Source organism: Melanotaenia boesemani, chromosome 11 (genome assembly GCF_017639745.1).
Source record: "Melanotaenia boesemani isolate fMelBoe1 chromosome 11, fMelBoe1.pri, whole genome shotgun sequence".
Lineage (NCBI taxonomy): Eukaryota > Metazoa > Chordata > Actinopteri > Atheriniformes > Melanotaeniidae > Melanotaenia > Melanotaenia boesemani.
The window spans coordinates 30,731,394-30,750,830 of record NC_055692.1 but is presented as its reverse complement, the minus strand read 5'-3'; the positions used below and the strand labels follow the sequence as shown (position 1 = coordinate 30,750,830).

General features: G+C 38.6%; 1 protein-coding gene across 1 annotated transcript; it reads left to right on the top strand.

The window, feature by feature from the left end:
* The first annotated feature begins 646 nt into the window (after positions 1–646).
* On the top strand, positions 647–12,127 carry sfrp1a (secreted frizzled-related protein 1a). Its single transcript, XM_041999268.1, has 3 exons — positions 647–1,492; positions 4,142–4,222; positions 11,355–12,127. The coding sequence occupies exons 1-3, from the start codon at positions 970–972 to the stop codon at positions 11,678–11,680; spliced, it is 930 nt and encodes a 309-aa protein (XP_041855202.1). The 5' UTR covers positions 647–969; the 3' UTR covers positions 11,681–12,127.
* The last annotated feature ends 7,310 nt before the right edge of the window (positions 12,128–19,437 follow it).

The window sequence follows — 19,437 nt, the reverse complement described above, 5'->3', positions numbered from 1 at the left end:
AAATTGGTCTTAATGCTGGCATCGATCTGGACGTGGTTTCTGAGGCATGTTCCAGTGCTATTTGTTTGCCCAAAGGCTTCAAGATTAACCTGGACAGCTTTCCCCTTCCAACAGCAAAATGAAAAACAAACAAATAACCAAATGGAAAATGGAATGAACAAAGAAACTGTGTTAAAGTAGCACAACATAACTTTTTTTCATTTAAAATTCTGTGTTTCTGACTTGTCTTGATGGCACAATGACATTTATTGTGTATGTTCCTGGAGCTATGGTTGCCAAGCAACAACCCCAGGCTGAGAAACTGAACACTGAACAGAAACAACTTTTTTTTATTTGTCCCAGTGCATCACAGCAGCATTTCGCTTTACTGTTCCTCATCACAGTCTAGCACACACACACGTGTGCGTGTGTGTGTGTGTGTAGTCAAATGACAAGTGGAGGTTTGAATATATAAAATCAAAATTCTAAAATTCCTAAAAGGTATATGTTTAATTGTAAGTTCAAAAATATTTTGTTTTCTATCAAATTCAGAATGTTGTGAAATAGAAAAGAAATTAGTTAAATTTTGATTGATTAAATCTCTTTTCTTTAAAAAAAAAAGAAGAAGTAAAAAGATTGGCAGGGAGGCTCTTGGGTGGTTTTTACACACAGGGTAATTAAGCGCTCTGACTGACAACAGAGTGGCGAAAGGCGCAGACGCGCTCTGATTGGCTGGAATGCATTTTACAATCCTCTCTCGTTTCCAAACCAGGCACATGCGGAGCGATTCACCTTCATAAAGTTTGGCTGAAGCCAGAAGCGCAACACAGCGGAGGAGCGCGGCGGGGCTGCAGCCACAGGATATCGTCTGTAAGCCTCATCCTTCGGCACATCTCAGCCTTCTCTCTGCATCGTTGCTACTTTGCATTTTTTCATGAAGTGAGTGCCGAGGCGCACAGCTGTGGTCTGCGTTTATTGTAAAGAAAAAACATGAGGTCTACTTCTGCGTCGTTCTGGGGGATGATCCGGCTGGCTGTGACAGTGGCGCTCCTGTCAGCCTGCAGTGCATCAGAGTACGAGTACGTGGGCTGGAAGTCGGATGCGTACAATGCCGGGCGCAGCTACGGCAAGCCTCCACAGTGCATAGAGATCCCGGACGACCTGCGGCTCTGTCACAACGTGGGGTACACTCAGATGTTGCTCCCGAACCTGCTGGACCACGAGACCATGGGCGAGGTGAAGCAGCAGGCCAGCAGCTGGGTTCCTCTGGTGCACAAGAACTGCCACCCGGGCACGCAGGTCTTCCTCTGCTCGCTCTTTGCGCCCGTGTGCTTGGAGCGGCCGATCTACCCGTGCCGCTGGCTGTGCGAGGCGGTGCGGGACAGCTGCACCCCCATCATGGAGGCGTTCGGCTTCCCATGGCCGGAGATGCTCACCTGTGACAAGTTTCCCCAAGATGATGTGTGCATTGCCATGACGCAGCCCAATGCCACAGAAGCTACAAGTCCTACAGGTAAACCCCCTACCCCACCCAAAAATATGATAAACGATTTTTTGTGGTCATCTTCGATTTTATAGAAGTTTTGGTTTTTAGTTTTATTACAGTTAAAACTATTTTCATTACAGCTTAATTTCACAGGTTTCAAAGCAAATGTAGTTTACATGTTTTCACTTAGCTGTTCTCATTCAACTTTTCTCGCTAAAATTAAAATATGGAAGAAATTGCCTTCAAAAGTAAACCAGGGTTTAAGAATATGGAAAGAAAAAAGCTCAACAAAATCTTTATTCTGCACGATGCAAACATGTAAAAGCTTTTGTTCCTCTGACACATTTAAATGCAACGTAAAAATATGCAACATCTAAAAATAAACTTAGTGCAACTTTTATTTTGGAAAATAACATGGTTTGTGATCTAATTTTAGAAATCTGACACACATTCCTTTCTTTTGACCATGAGAGAGTGGGTTGAACAATACATGATCTACATTTATCCTTATCAGAATTTTTCACTTAAACTGGTTCCCTAACTCCAACTGATTGAAAAAACAGAGCACTTTTGCCGCTGTGTTAAAGTCGACACCCTTGTTGTTAAATGGGCTTGAGAATGTTGTTTCAGGGGTAAAGTTGCATTTGCAGATGCAAAGCCAATCACAAACAAACCAAATGCAACCTTTTGGGAAGAGAAAAGGGAGAAAATTCAGCCATGAAAACTCAGATCTGATCCTGTTTTACCCCTTGTGCCCCCTTTCCCCATTAAAGTCTCAGTTTTTTTTTTATTTTTACTCTATAATTTGTTACTTAAATGTTGATTTTAATGTGAACTTGCTTGTTGGGTGATGTTGCAGTGTTGGAAAAGCTCTTGACACATGGTAGTCATTTATTTCAAGGTGTTTGCTGAGGCGGAGGACAAAGCTGGGAGGAAGTCCAGCTGCAAAAACATGGATACCTGCATCCATTAATTCACATTCTCTGACAAATGCATTAAATCTGATGAAAGATGAAATTCTGGAAAACACACAGTCTGAATAATGTGAACCATAAACTGGTCTGGAGGCAGTTTCATAACATAGTTCCCAAGCACATGCCCCCCACCACCACCCCGATCTGCAGCCTCCCCAGACACAACAGACACTTCATGCAGCAGCAGTGAAAAGGATATATTAACTTAGTCCAGAGAAATGGTCTTCCAGCACTGACACCTGTGAGCCAAGGTGAAAACATACCAGAGGGGCCTCTAGAAATGCACACAAATTACAATTTTCTTGGAAGTTAAAGCTTGGGTTCATTCAGAATCCTTCTGAATTAAGCATTCAGCTGCTCTGAGGTGCACATTGGAGCTTAGAAACCATAAACCTGAAGGCACTTTCCATTATCACATCATCAAACTTATGTATATTACAATCCAAAACTGTAAATACATTTCTTAAACAGGTTTTCACTTAACATTTTGGGTTTAAATGGTTGGACTGTGGACCTTGCAGTTTCTGGAGCAGGACCAGACACTGTGTGGGTGTTACTGATTTATATCGTTTCTCTAAAAAAAGATTTCCTTTTCAGGGTAAGAAGGGACCACACAGAGCTCTGCACTCCCTTGACGCCACCTGCTATCATTTGTCAGCACTTGTGATAAATAAAGTCGTTGTGTACTCGCAGGCCTGCTGTTAAAAGTGAAGTTTTGTTTCCCACTATCACTATCAGTCTGGAAAGTCTCAAATTCCTTCCTTGAGGTTGATAAAGATTAACACAAGCAGACTAATCCCCTCTGCCATTATTGAATGTTAATAGAGGTCAACTTCCCTGTGCTCACCAGGTTAGTGATAATGGATTTAAGGGAGAACCAGGTTTAAATAGGCAAAGGGATCCAGTGACACAGTAAACAGTGTCTGTTTTCACAAACTCTTCACACTTAGCTGTTACTTTCACAAGTTTATGTTAAACATGCGTAATGGACAACTGGCAACAGAAACAAAGCTTATTAGAGTTCCTCTCTTGACTCAATCAGTCCTGGTCCATGTTGGGTCAACGTATTGCAGACTTTTTAAGAATCAGTGCTGCGCCACTCTGCGATCATTACAAAGGCCCAAGCTTGTTTGGAAAAGTAAGTTCAGCTGTCTGGCATGAAGTGATAGTTTTTCTATTGTTAAGGGAAAAAAGGGAAAAATTGTGTTGGTAAAGCATTCATTGGTATCAATTACTTCTTGGCAAAACCACAATTTGGCTCTCTTGGTTTGTCTCTTGGAGTGAGAATCACTTGAAATGCCAAAACATTCCTGTAAGCTTGAGCTGGTTAGTGATATATCTTCCTTATAAATGTTAAATATGTTTGAACATATTGTACACTTAGGTTGAAAAGTGGTGTTATAGAGAAGAAAGTAATGAAGTTTTAAGTGTCACTCTTAGTTACAACCGGCTATAAAAGCTGAAGACATTCCTCACTGAGGTCAGGTCATCCGAACATGAAACCCAAGATACAAGGTGACTGACACCAGACACTAGACAGGATCTCTGCATGCAGAGAAATTGGAGGATTTAATTCTTTTGTGTTTCAGTTTTGACTTTTGCTCTCTTTCCAAATGAGGTGCCGGTAATTAAGGTATCTGTTGCTGCATTAGATTTTTTTTTTTCCTTTTTTATATTCCCATTGCTTATTTTTTCTCTACAGGAAACCCTGCCGTCTGCCCTCCATGTGACAATGAAATGAAAACAGACGCCATGCTGGAGCACATGTGTGCCAGCGAGTTTGGTAAGCATCCACTCAGCACCCACGTAACACAAACAATACCAGTCACACATACTTTGAAATGCATCAAATGTCTAAGTACAAATCAAAAGCATGGTTTGTTTTGTCTTGTCTTTCTTAAAAATAATCTGGGCCTGCCTGGTTAAGAAAAGGATGGTGGTGTGTGACTAATGAATTGGGGTCATTGAAGTCTTTATGTGGCAGTAGTAAAGTGGGATGTTTGTTTTGCTGTCTGGGTTAACTGCTGTTGTAGAGTTCCTTCTGCAAATGGAGGTCTATCCATGTTATACTAAGCAACAATTTTAACAATAAATAATCTCAAAAGCATTTAGAACAGATTTGATTAAATCTTGACTCATTTTGGATCAGAGATAACATAGTCATGTTTACTTGTGCACACATAAAAGGTCTTCGGTAAAACGTGTAATGCTACAACCTGATATAGACTAATAAAGATGAGTGTGTATTCGGGCTGACATTTTTTTGTGAGAAATCTATTTAAAAGCTTAAGAATCCTAATAAATCCTAATATTCAGTTTCAAACTTGTCTTATTGCCCTTTCAGTTAGCCATATTGTTTTCATTTATGCTAGCATAGCATAAGTGAAATATGTGAGCTTAACAAATAAACATGAAAAATTATGTTAGACAAAATTTATTAGTTTTTCCAACACAACTGATTAAAAATTTTCAGTTAGCAAAGTTTAACAGACATTAGCTTGAAGTTGTGTTAGTTTGAAGTTCAGTTAGCTTGAAGTTACGTTATCTTGATTTAAGAACCAGTGAACATAGAATAAAGGTTGTTAGAGCAGGACAGGTCTGGTTTTGAAATATGGTTGAAATTACTCATAGTTAATTTCATGGTTTACACATTTTCTTTAAACAATTGAAAATGGATTGTTTTGCTGTGTTTTTTTGGGGGGCGGGGGTACATACTGTAAGATAGAAAGCTTTGATAGAAACTTATAAAGGAATGAGTGAATAAATCAATCACTATGAATCAATAGTTACCTTTTGAAAGAGATGCCTTAGTCATGTTTGCATGTTCTAGGTCAGGGAGGAAAATAGATGAAAATTGATTTTTTTTAAACAAGTCAACATTTATTGAGACATTTTTGACAGGTATTAAATCATGTGAAATTATCCTGTTGCCAGTTTGTTTGCCGGAGTGCCTCAGTGCAACTGGAAGGGAAAGCAACCTTAAAACATCCATAACAAATCAGGAAAGCGTGTCTGAAGCTGATGGAGGCACTTGTGGAAATTTATGAATCTTACGCAAGGAACCCAGCAGCTTTTATTAGTGATTTACTCCGAAAAGTCTGTGACACTGTTTGTAATTGCACACTAAAATGCTTGTGGTAGAAAATATGACAAGCAGAATGCAGATGCCCCATGCACTAAAAAGAACACTTAAAGCACTGAAATCAATTCAAATACACAAACATCAACTGGATTGCAGTCATGAGGATTTGAGGAATAATGTGCACGATGTAGACAAGATGCAAGATGTTCAGCTTTCATGTTTTATTTGTCAGCTAAACTAAAACTTGCGGCAACCTAAATTCCAGGTGCCATGCCGAGCAGACATAGACTAGATGCACACTGGAAACTGACTCTCCACCAGTTCTCAGGAAAACTTTAAAGTTACATTTGTTTAAGGAATTGCCTTGGTGTTTACGCTGTGGTATTGGAACTTGCCTTTTTCAGTCTGTGTCCTGGTTTTCCAAAACGAAAAGGGCACATTATTGGCCTGTTTCATCTTGGATGAAGACAAATGTTGTTTTGCCTGCTTGTCATAATTCTCCTAACCAGCTGACAAGTGAGGATACACAGACAGATTTACTGTTGGGCTGAGAATGAAATGATGTGCTATTTATTTTGCAGGTTTGACCCTATGGAGAAATAAACTCCTCTGGAAAGCATCAAACTTTGCTGTTACCTTAATTTTAAAATTGATTTTGCAGAGAAAACAACTAATATGCAGCCTCATGAGCGATGGCTTATATTACTGGCAGAAATAAAAATATGTTTGTTGCTTTTTCCAGCCTAATTCATCTTTGGTCTAAATAGAAAAATGCAACTATAAATATATAAATATACAGCAGCTTAGGTCAAACATGAGTTAATGTCTTGTCCTAAGAAAAAAGAAAATATGAAGATGAAAAAAATGCCAGGCTTTAATCATGATGTGTTTTATCCCATCAGCTAAAGATAAGGCCATCATTCTGATTGCATTTTAATGTTTTGACTTGACTGAAAGTGGATGGTTTGTAATGGCGTGTGTTTGGAGCCTGTGTTTTATATCCAAGTTGCAGACAAGCCCGTCTGTTTTGTTTGAAGACTACAAATGTAGATAGGACAGATAGATGTCTTGCTCTTCTCGGTGGAACGCTCAGATAGAAAACCACAGGGAGGACTGAAAAATAAATTAGTGGCTTAAACTAAAATCTTTATTAGTCTGCACATTATTGTACGTAAAATATTCACTCTGGCGTTTTGTTTACCATAAACTTTGCTTCCTGGAAACTGCAAAAGAATTGTTCTCAGCTGTTCTGTTGTTGATGCTTTTGTTTTGTTGTGTCCGTTCAAATTTGCCAGGAATTTGCATATTCAACTTTTCTGTGCTCTGTGAGTTTGTTGAAGATATAAGCAGCAAATGTCGAGACAAAGCGGCTTTTTTTACTTGAGCTTGTTGGATGTGAAATTGTTCTGGCGCAGGAGAGAAAATCCTTTTTAACAAGTAACAGGTTCTCAGCAAAGTGTGTGTAGAGGCAGGCGCTCCCCCATATTTCTGAAGTGTCTTGCTATGATTCTTCTTCTTAACAAATACATACATGAATATCCTATTTGTGGCGCTTGGCTGGTAACAGATTTACAGCTCATCCCACTCAACACTTTGTTCTCACAGCATTTTATCCCTGTGCTTAAGGTTTTACGGTACCTCATTGTCCCAAAAACTCCAGTACCCCTTCAATTAAAATCTCTCCTCAGACGGTTCACTTTGTTGTCGTTGCCAAATTGCTCCCACCCTTTGCTGATGTGGTAAACAACGGCGCAGCTCTGTGCTGGAGGGCTGATCACTACAGCTTATCGGATCAGTTGTGTTTCCATTATTGGGAACTGGGAGCAGTACATACCCTCCTCCTGAGTTTACAATGCTGTGGGAGCTGTCTGTTCATCTGAACCTGCTGTGGAAATTAGGTCAAAACTCATGCACCACAACTGAAATCGGACTTTCCAACTTTTTTTTTCTCTGCTTTTTTTGTTGCTCATATCAAAGTCTTTTTATCCAAATTATTCCAAATATTTCACAATAAATGGTGTTTGTATTTGAACAGTTCAGAGAGATTCACTTTACTAGTTATGATCAGTTGAATCAAAGACTTTTAGTTGATTTTGCTTTGTCTTTATAAATCACATGCATTTTTTTGAAGGATTTTGCTCTTTAATTCATCCTTGACTGCTCAGATTTATCACACGGCCCTGTGGCAGTTTAATAAATCACGCCGTGCTGTATAATTAAGTGAAACAATCAACCAGCCCAGTAACCAACCAGGTGATCAGGACCCCCTTGTTGTCTCCAGATAAATTGAAAGTGTCACAAAAAGATTGTAAGGATTGGCTCTTTCACTTGTGCTTTTCTCCCTTTATGAAGCAATAAATGCAAATGCTCTTTTTAGATCTTAATACTTAAATGCTTATAGTGCAAACGTGCAGATAAGTAGGTCAGAATTGTTAAAGAGTGAACCTTATCAGGCTGGCAAAGGTACATGCTCCATGTGGCTTGCCAGACTAAAAATATATATATATATATATATATATATATATATATATATATATATATATATATATATATATATATATATTTGAATCAAATTATTTTAGGCAATCATTTTGTACTGGGTAATATTGTGTCATATGATGTGCACCTCAACCGAGTATGGTGTATTTTTTTTCCCTAGTTTTCTAATCCTTAGCATATATTTTTGAACCTATAAACCTAACTATGTACATAAATTCTGAAGGCCCATTTATGCTCACTTCGGTACGAAACGGCAAGTTCATTTCAAACGTTGTCATATGTTGCCGCCCCTTCATACTTCATACTTCAAAGTATTTGGCAAGGGGGAATGTCCAGATCACATGGGCTGACAACAGGGGTGCCTCAGGGCTCGGTGCTTGGCCCTCTTCTATACATACACCTCCTCACTCGGTGCAGTCAGCTATGCAGATGACACTCAGCTTTTCCTTTCTTTCCCACCTGACAACACAACCGTCTTGATGCTAATATCAGCATGCCTTTCTGGTATCTCTGCATGGATGAAGGATCGCCACCTTCAGCTAAATCTGTCCAAGAGTGAACTTTTTGTCTTTCCAGCCAATCCTTCCTTACTGCCACAGATAAGCATGCAGCTTGACTCTATTACGCCTACGTCTTCTACCAGGAATCTTGGTGTCATGGTAGACAACTAGCTGCCCTTTAAAGAACGTGTTGCCTAGATTGCTCGATCTTGCCGATTTGCTCTCTACAACATCAGGAGGATCAGACCCTACCTGACTGAAGACACGGCGCAGCTCCTGGTCCAGGCTCTGGTCATTTCATGCATTGACTACTGCAACTTCTTACTGGCTGGCCTGCCTGCATGCTCAGTTAAACCTCTGCATCCATGATCCAGAATGCAGCAGCACTGCAGTCTGGATCAGACTTCAACCAGCCCAAAAGAGCTCATGTCACTCCGCTGCTAATCGCTCTTCACTGGCTTCCAATTGAACCACGCATCAAATTCAAATCTCTGCTACTGGCTTACAAAACAATAACCAAAATGGCTCCAGTCTACCTTCACTCCTTAATCCAGAGCTACACTCTTTCTTGACAGTTACGCTTTGCCAGCGGAAAACGCCTAGTGCTCCCACCATAACATGGCGCAAAATCAGTAGCTAGACTCTTCTCTGTTGTACCCGGTGGTGGAACAATCTGCCAAAGCACCTGGGTCCAACTGGACTCAAAGCAGTCTATCACTTAATTATGATGTCCCATCTTGTTTGAATTCTTGCTTGTGTTGTTCTTACTCTCTTAAGTCGCTTTGGATAAAAGCGTAGGCTAAATGACTGTAGAATAGAATACTTCCATGTATCTTTTACGTTGCCATGGTTATGAAGTCAATTCATCCACTAGTGGGCAGTCCAGAGTTCAGAGTTAACTCCCTCATTCTGACGTTGGTTTTGGTGGCAGTAATGTACAGCTATAAAGTTGCTTGCAACTGCCCGACACACTCACACCACCTTTCTTTGAAAGCTCTCGCCAGCTCTACAGTTCTTGTTCTTGTCTTCTGGTTGCATGTCAACTACCCTGCTCAATACTGACCCCTGTGGTTTCCCATGGTATTGCTCCGTTTGCTATGTCAGGCAAGTCTCCTGAAAACGCACCAATTCCGTGCATAAACAACACATCAGATGGAAGAAAGTGTTCGTCCATCTGCGTGTAAATGGGCCTTAAGCCTGACCATGTAGTTTGACTGTTAAACCTAACATTTATGGGTGGTAACAAAATAGAATAGTACATAGTCTTGGAATAAATGTACCATCAATCCATTTTATATTGTCAAAGTTCTCTCAGAAGTTCATGTATAGATACAAAATCTACTAAGTGCATGTATGAGTATTAAGATAAATATTTATTCATCATCATCATCATCAGTCATCTTCTTAATCCATTTGAGGGCTGCTGAGAAGCCATAGGTCAGGCAAAGCACACAATTAAAACAAACCTGGAGATATAGACATTAAAAATACCTTATAAATTTACTTAAGTACTATATTAACGCATTTGGAAAATATTGTAAACCCAGTTTCTCCAGCTAAAAGCAAAGCACTGTTGTAATTATTTGATGTCAGCTTCTCATTGTATGCTGCTACTGAAGGGATTAAAACCTTAAACAACACAAGGTGCAAAGAAAGTTCAGAGCATTACCAGATTAACAGGGATGGAGGATTTATCAAGATGAAGTCCTTTCAGGTGTGGGCCAGGCCTTCTTGGTCATGACTCACTAATTATGAGTGCTGCCCATTTTGATTCCTCAGAGCACTAAGCCTCTTCACGGAGAGCGTTTGACGTGGGATAAAAGTCTTAATCCCTACCATGTGCACTCCTAATACAGGAGGAAAGAAAGGGCAGCACTTTTGCACTTTAATTAACAGTAAAAGATACAGGCAAAAGCTTTGTTTAGCCAATTCAGGTTGTTATGTTGAATCTTATTCCGCTTAAAGCAAGTCAACGTTTTCATCTGTTCTCATGAAAAATTATTTATCCCAATTTAGACTCTTCCTTGCAAAAGACTATTATTTATTTTTTTTTTGTTGTTGTTGGTGTTTGTGGTTTATTGCAACATCACCTTTTGTCAGTTAATGCATACCTAGAGTTTTTATACCTCACACATATAGCTGTTTATCATGGATAAGTTACTTTACACAATACATAGGGGCAAATAGAAATTTTTGAAAAAGTTTGACTCTTACACCCTTTTCAGACAGGGTAAATGAGGGAAACAATGAGATTAGAAGGTTAAACAGAGTGTAGTGTAAGATCAGGGGTTTTATAGTCAATCTAATTCAAAAAGAGATTTAAAAAAAAGAATTACAAAGAGCTGCTAATCGTGACTTAGACTGTAAGTTCAAAGTGTAACATTATGGAGAAATTACCATTTGTTCTGCTGCTAGTCCCATTTACATTGATCACAGTACAGCAAACTGAATATTTAACTGCAATAGTCTAAGTGTCTGTGTTGTTCCACTCATGTAAACTGAGACACTGTAGTGAGTTAAGCTGTTAGGCTTGTGACGGTTTGATTCAGTGAATTTGAATGTGCTCAATTAGAAGGCATTAGGTGTGAGTCAAGTGGAAGAAATGCATGTTTAAACAATTTTACATGGAGTTGGAAAAGTACATCATAATGAAAAGGGAATCATGCTGGTATTCTTCTTTTACCCCTGAAGAGATGACACAAACCTGTCATGGCTTGATACTCTGTGATAAACTTGTGGCTTTAGAGCTGTGATCTCTGCACACAAGCAGAACTGTGCTTAGACTAAACATTCTGTTTAAGAAGTCATCTTTTTCTCTTGTGTCTCCACCACAGCTTTCAAAGCCAAGATCAAGGAGGTGAAGCTAGAAAAGATGGACCGCAAGGTGATTCTGCAGAAAAGGAAGAAGATGTTGAAGGCGGGGAATCTGAAGAAAAAGGACACCAAGAAGCTTGTGTTGTACTTGAAGAATGGTGCAGACTGCCCCTGTCAGCAGCTAGACAACCTGGGAAACCAGTATCTAATCATGGGTCGCAAGGTGGATAAGCAGTACCTGCTCACAGGCATCCACAAGTGGGACAAGTCCAGCAAGGAGTTCAAAAAGGCCATTAAAAAACTCAATACCTACAAATGTCCCGTGTTTGAGACCGTCTTCAAATAATTTGACCTACAGCCCAATTCCTGGTTGCGTCTCATCCTACATGTGAACTTGCACAAGAAGCATTCCCAAACTTTGCTTTCTATTGTCCTGTTTATATATCTATATATCTTTGTGTATTTACTGATATACCTTGGAATGTCCAGTGTTCAGTTTTAGCTGAATGTGGTGAGTGATGCCATTACAAACTAAGTAAAAGTTTAAGTTTTCCTTTTTCACTTTGAGCTTAAAGAAAAGGCCTAATACACATGTAGTGTAGAGTCTGTACAGGTCAGAAGATTGGTTGGATATCATGGAACAATTAAGTCTGAAAACAAAAGGTTTATACCTTTTTTGTGTTTGCAGAGTGTACAAGCATAAAAATTAGCAGGGAGGTTAAAAAAAAAAAAAAACAAGTTTCCCCCTGTCCAAAAATAAAATCAAAACAGAAATTTTAATTTGTACCTTTTTGTATGTAACCAAAATGTATTATTTTTTTTCTTTTTGAGGAAATGGTCGAGCTAGCTTGTTCCCCTGCTATCAGTCTTTATGCTAATGCATATTAATCATATGCTAGTTGGGTCCTAGCAAGAAAAATGCCCAGTTATCCTTTAAAAAAATCTTTCTGATCACATAATAATTCTTAGATCATCAATGAAATAATTGACATTGAGCTTTTACAGCCAAGTGGAGGATATGAGAGATCATTATGTGTAAAACAAAGACTGCTCTATCAGCATTTGCAAACATGTCTTTCTTTACTTGAAAATCTCAGACGCATAACCACCAGTCTGCATCACAAGACAGCATGCAGGTCTGCATCGCAGTTTTCTTGATTCTGGCTCAGTTTTCTTTTTTACCACTTTTCCATTTTTATACATCCGGTAGCAAGGATCAGTATTAATCAGTAACGGTACATGCCTTGTCATATATGTTTAAAAGTGCAAAAGCGTATGTTAACTATGTGTTCTGGTCTGTACCACTTTAGTGTCTCTGGTCCCTTTTTTTTAGCACTCTTTTGTTTCAGATTTGAATGTCGGCATTCATTGCTGCTTATTACATGTACATATTAATTTTACATAAATATGGAAAAAGAAACTTGTGTCACTTATTTCATCATAAAATCACAGTACAGCATTGCTTGGTTCTGATGTATCATAACCTAAGTTTCCAAGCAAGCTTCAGCTTTTTAGTTGATTTAGTTTCATTGACGTTGTTTTGCTTTTCTTTTATATTCACAACATGAACTGGAACTTAAACGCTCCATTACTGTGCCTGAGAGTTTCTTGAGAGTTTGATCCTGCGAGTCAACTTGTTCTCGATCTAATCTACCAATAACCGCTACCACGTTTATCTTGGCAGCACCCTGCATTACAAAATACTTATCTTGCACATTTAATTGTCAGTTTATTGAAAATGTTAATGCAATCTGAATGAGTGGACTGTACGCAACTACGACCTCTTTCTAAAAGTTAGAAGCAGGTTTTTTAGGAGTAAAAGCTATCTCCAATACCTCTATCTGGCATCTTGAAATTATCTTGCCATCCAACTGTCATAGCTCTTATCTCTCTGTAAGCCCTCATTTTGGTCTTTGCACGGGATGTGTGACATTGTTAAAACAATGTGGAGTAAAAACTGCCAAAACAGCCTGCTTCTGCTTTGACGGCTCTGTCAAACAGAGCTGCTTCAAACTAACAGTTTCACGCTCCATGAAAAATAAACCATTATGTTGCCAGATCTTTACACCAGAGGATTTTTTTTTTCATACAGGCATGTTTTTACCTCCCATTCCTTGAATAATGTTTGGGTGTCTTCAGATTCAAGTTCACTGTAGTTTCACAGGCTTGGTATGTAGCGTAAAAATGCTAATCCCAAGTTATACACCACTGAGAGTTGATGCTGATAGTGAACTACTATGCTTTCTTAACCCAAGGACAGAGCTGTCTGATCAGCTGTCAGGGAAAAAACAAAATGTTTTTACAAAGCTTATGGCATTGGATGGTGTTTTCACATTTAATAGGCATAACTTTTATATGCCATTTCATTTGAACCATGGATATTAATACAAGAATGTGTAGATAATCCAAATTTCTCCACAGTATCTAGCTGCTGCAAGAAACATAAAGCTTAGTATTTCAGTAACAAAAGTCTTAATGTGAATGGTTTTATGAGTTGGAATCTGTCATGTCTCAACATTCATAAACAAAAAAAAATCATGAAACCAGTCTGTCAATAAAAATGCTCGTTAAAAAACAGGAAATATCAAACACACTCACATTTTGCCCATCTGGTTACAGTAATGGCTTTGCTATTGGAAAATTGATCTCAGATGTGGATTTTGTTTTCTAATCATTACTACAGCTGCCTTAACAAAAGTCTTCTGCAAACCTCAGACTGTCAAAGCTCATTGGTTCCACATCAGTTGCTAAGAAAGTATTAATTTTGCTCTTTGACAAGACACCACAAATATATACACAATACGCACTTTCTTTGAGGCATAGTGTGTGTTTGGTGGCCATTTCATAATTTTCTATATGGGCAATATACATTTATTAATAGGCCACTTGGAACTTAGCGTATTTCTTAACTCAGGCAAAATCTGGGAAATTGGTCAGAATTAAAAACAGTGTTAGTGATGCAATGAATTTAATACCAAAAATGCAAAATAAGAACATAAAAAAAAAAATCCAACCCAAACCTTGCCAGGCTTCAATGGAGAAAAACAAAAGCAGTAAAGAAATTTTAGGATCCATTTGTTATTAATGAGAAGTTTGTTGGGTGTGGTTACATATTATGGCAATCAACTTCTCTGTGGCTCATAAAAAATGTAAAAAGGTCCCAGGAGCCCCTGGGGAACACAGAATACATTGGGAGTCAGTCAAGAAACCTTTAATGTGCAGCCTTTTGGGAGTACAAATACGAGCACATTTTCCCTGTATTTCCTAAAATCTGTTTCACTCTTTCAGAGAATTGAGACTTGGATAGAAATTACATTTTAGAATAAAACATCCTAAGCAATAACATTTAGCTAAAGCAAGAGCTAAATGGGAAGCCTAGAAAATTTGATAGAAAAAGTGTAGTATGACTTAAAGATTGCTGTACAACAATATAACTCATCTCCCTTGAAGAAGAAGGAGAAGTGTTATCACAAAGAATAAGATATTCCCAATTCTTGGATCTTTGAAACTCATAGACATGTACACAAATGCCTGAGAGGAGGAGGTGGTTCCAAAGAACATCTTCAACTTGTGTCACATGAGGTTGGATGTTAGTGATGTAATGAAACACATGCATGATGGACAATTTCTTTTGCGTTTGCTCTTTGGCTGTCTATAAACAAGTATAAAAAGCAAACCCCACCAGCTCCTGAAATAAAGGAAATACAGAAATTACAGAAATGATCAGAGTACCGAAACTCTCTCAGTTATTCTCGCTTTCCCTGTTACAAGCTTTTGGGGACAACTGTATTTAATTTACATTCACAACACTTAATCCAGTGTTATGAATGTATGTCTATCATTCAAACTGGTATCAATATAACAGGTATCAATATAAGGGGTGAAATGATAGCTAGGCATCACATGACAGAAGTTTGCTTTTCAGCACTTCAAGGTGGCATTTTAAAATTTTACTTTGTACCTTGTAAACTGGGGGCGCTGTAAATGGACTGCCCTTTTATAGCACTTTTATTGTTTTTTGACTACTCAAAGTACTTTTACACTACAAGCCACATTCACTCATTTGCACACTCATTTTCACGCCATATTAAATACACATATGGACAGAGCCTTTAGTTCATCCTCTGCATTCATTCTATGCACATTTTTGTACATTTGGTAAGAGGGCTGAGCTGGATAGTCAAAACCTGATTGGGCAAAAATCAGCTTATATCAGCTTCTTTTTTAAAAATCATTTAAAAAATCACCACCAATACACTTTTCAGAGGAGTAAATAATACTAATATTTCCACAACATCTTATGAGAAATGGATTGACTCACTATTTAATGAGAACAATTGGTATTCTTTAAAGGGGATTCTATTGAAGCCAGCTCCTTGTGGTCATCAATGGTATTGCACATTATGGGCACTTCATGACCAACTTTTAAATACAGATAATAGGACAAATAATATTCTTAATGTTATTTCACGTTAATACCATGGACAATAACATTTCTGATGTTTAAGAAAACAGCCCCAAGAAGACATTCCAAACAATGAGATCACACCGAACTCTGTCCCAAAAGAGAGAATAGTTTCCTGGTTCCCTTCTCTGCATTTCAGACCTCTCTAGGAAACTTTTTGGACACCACGGTCAGTTAAATCCTCACATTAATATGAGGAGACAGAATAGTTTTATTGAAACTTCCAACAAAAATATTTGGCAGCTAGTTAATCTTTGGCAGCTTTGTTTCATGTTATCTTCATTAGAACCAAATGTTTTGTTTTTACTTTTTCTGTTTTGTTTGTTGTTGTTTTTTTATGGATCTTTGAACCATAGCTGAGCCTTGAGGATTTAAAAAGTAAGACTGTTTTCTGTTCTCAGTCCATGTATGTGCCTTCAAAGCTGCAGCCATTTCCCCCAGCTGTTGTAAAACCATCCTTTGTATTTTATGGTATAGCTATATACTGTGTTTTATGATGCACAGTCAGAAATCAGCAGTTTAAAAGGGTCATTTTGGAGGATTTTGTGTTGGCAGCTCAGTCAGCCATAATGTGCACAGTCACAAATCAAGAATATGCACACAAATCAGATAATGTTCAAATGATTTCCTGTGGCCGTGCATATAAAATATGTCCTCTTTAACACAGGCTGGACTGATGTTTAAGAACTTTAAATACAACATTGATATTTCTACAGCTCCCTCTGTGTGTGCTACTGCATAAATTTATAGTCATTGAAATACAGAAGTGCCTTGTTGGCTCTGTCGATGACCCCTAAGCCACAGAGCTAGTGGTCAATGTCTCAGTCCTGTCTGCACACTCAAGGAGGAGGGATGAGTCTGCAGAGGCATTACAGACTGGATTCTGCTGGAATCCTGAGATCACAGCTCAAATAGGCAAATCATTCATATTGATTTTTTTGCAGTCAGTTTGCTTGTTGTTTGTGGTGCTTGCAGAATGTGGTTATGACTTGAACAGACATCAAAATCCAGACAGAATCGGGGATAACCTGAAAGAAAAATTAAACAGAGAAGCAATTGTTTCCTTGCTCACACAAGTCTACAAGGGAGCTGGAGAAGGTGTGTGTGTGTGTGTGTGTGTGTGTGTGTGTGTGTGTGTGTGTGTGTGTGTGTGTGTGTGTGTGTGTGTGTGTGTGTGTGTGTGTGTGTGCTGAGTGAGAGGGGAGGACTACACATGTGGCCGGCAGCCATATGTTTTTGAATAATAGCCATTAGTTTTAAGAGGGTGATGTCATTGTAAGTTTGCTGTTCCAGTAACTATATTCCTGCAGTCCTGGATCACATCCCCGAAATAACTCCCGCTATGCAGGATTCTTATTCCTCACTCAGGAAGGGGAGCAGATATTTGCAGTAAACATGAACTGATTGGTGAGTATGTCTTTGTCTGATCAAGAAAAATTATAATCAAATCAGGAATTTGCAGCATTAGGAATTAGAGGACAAAACTCATTGCAGCTGTGCTGGATATTTGATTCAATCTGACTTTATTTTATAGCTTTCAGCAAGCCGTTAAACCCCTTCCTCTTCAAAAACCGTTCACTGAGGCTTATTGTCTTTGTCAGTGGACTTGGGTGAGGATGTGAGAGGCAGTGGCTCTCTGGATAAAGTTGTGTGTTGCCAGTGTCAACATGGCCTTTCTGGTTTGGGGTACACTTCACTGACCATCAATCACAAGTGACCAGCCACAGGCTGTAAAAACATGTGGTTAGGATTTATGATTGTCATTAAAAACTGTGAAGTCTTGTCAGAAACAGCCACAGCAGGTATTCTGAAGCTGTTTTTCAACGGAAGCAGCTGGATCAACTTTAGTGACCTGATCTTAAAATGTTTTAGATGATTGATTCCTCAGGACAATTATCTATTGGTACCAATTGAGTTTAACAGGATCCAGAAGGCAACATTTATAATAAAAGTATATTTAATTTCCACCAGATATATGGTTATGTAGTAGATCAAATACAAAAATAAATCTGCCCTACTTTCCTGCAAAGCATGTATTTGTGTGATCTGTACCCACAACATAATGAATTTGATTAGTTTACTACCTCCAAAGCTTAAAGAATAACAAACTATCTGGGAATACAACTGCTGTGACATACACAAGGCATGTTTACATCAAATTAATCGGCTACACAGAGCTTCAAATGATGCATGAGAAAAGAGCTTCCTGGCTCCAAACCAGCTGAATCCATCCCTCGTGGCAGAAAAGTCCACTTGTTGCTCAATAAGGCCTCTCAAGCTTCCAAAGCCAAAAATCTCAGGTGAATTTCATCAGTTGTTCCCCCAATAAAGCACAAGCAGCTCTTACACGGAAAAGTTATGACCAGGATACGGGGGAGGGTAAACCCACCGAAACTGACTTTCACCACCATTTTACTGCACAATACATTTACTCAGTCCTTTGACATGCATCTATATCGCCTAAGCAAAGCCCTGGAAGGTAATAAAAATTCATTGATGTGGTTTTATTTATTTTCTTTTTTACAAAAGCAGGTTGGTTTGATAAATTCATAGTGTAGGAAAAGGTGCAGGCCATGACATCATCTCATTCCTCACTGTGTCTGTACTGGCTGTTCCAGTGTTGTATCATAAGTGTTAATAAAATAGTAACAGAAAAGCAAAAAAAAAAAAAAAGGAAACCGTTCAATAGAGTTTAGGCCATACTGAGTAGAGGTAAGTATTATTTTTTAAAAGCAAGGTATTTCCTTTCTTATTTATCCCCCCCCAAACAAAAAAAAAAAAAAAGAAAAAAATCACCCTCATCACCATTTACGAAAAATTATTTATCCACATGAAAACACACACTACATGTAACTGTTTCTGCTGGACTGAGTCCAGAAGTTATCTCTTAACGATTTCAAAGTGAAAGCCAGTGTTTTATTTTTTTTTTGTTTTTTTTTTTTACATGCACAAAGTTGTACAATAACATGAGTGGTGGAGTAGGATCTCCTCTCTCCCACTTTGCATCCCCCAGTAGTGGCTTGTGTGGCACTAACTGTTGGGTGGGACAGAATGCCTTTACAGCTGGGCAGGTTTGCACTTCAGTGTGTCCTTGGTTGTTAATGCCTCTTTGGTGGTTCTGCTGCATGCTGGCAGTTTGTGTGTCTGGTTCCCTAGGCTGTACCAGGCACACACTCCCTAGGGAAGAAGCAGAAGAAACATCGAGTCAACTTTGACACAACTGCCTGAAATCTCCTCACTGTGTTGAAACATTTGAGACAGTCAAAGAGCACCATCCACTGGCTTTGGGTGTCAGATGCATCAGAAGGAAAATGTTGACAGGTCTTCCTGACTGCACGTCTGTCATCCCTGTCTCATTTTTAATTAAGTGTTCAATAAAGGAAACGTTTTCTACCATATGCTAATATCCTCTTCTGTCATTCATATAAATGAGAAAATGGGGCTGTTAGGTAACAGTGGTTTAGGTAACAAGATTATGGCGTAATTTAAAGTATACCAATCTGTAATGACAGTAGTAGGCTACTTGCAATATTTGTAAACGGGAACGTATGAGGGAAGAGGATGCTTGTGCAACAGTTATAATGATTGTGTTATTGATTTCATCCGATTGTATTAAAATTAATTCTGAGACAAATACT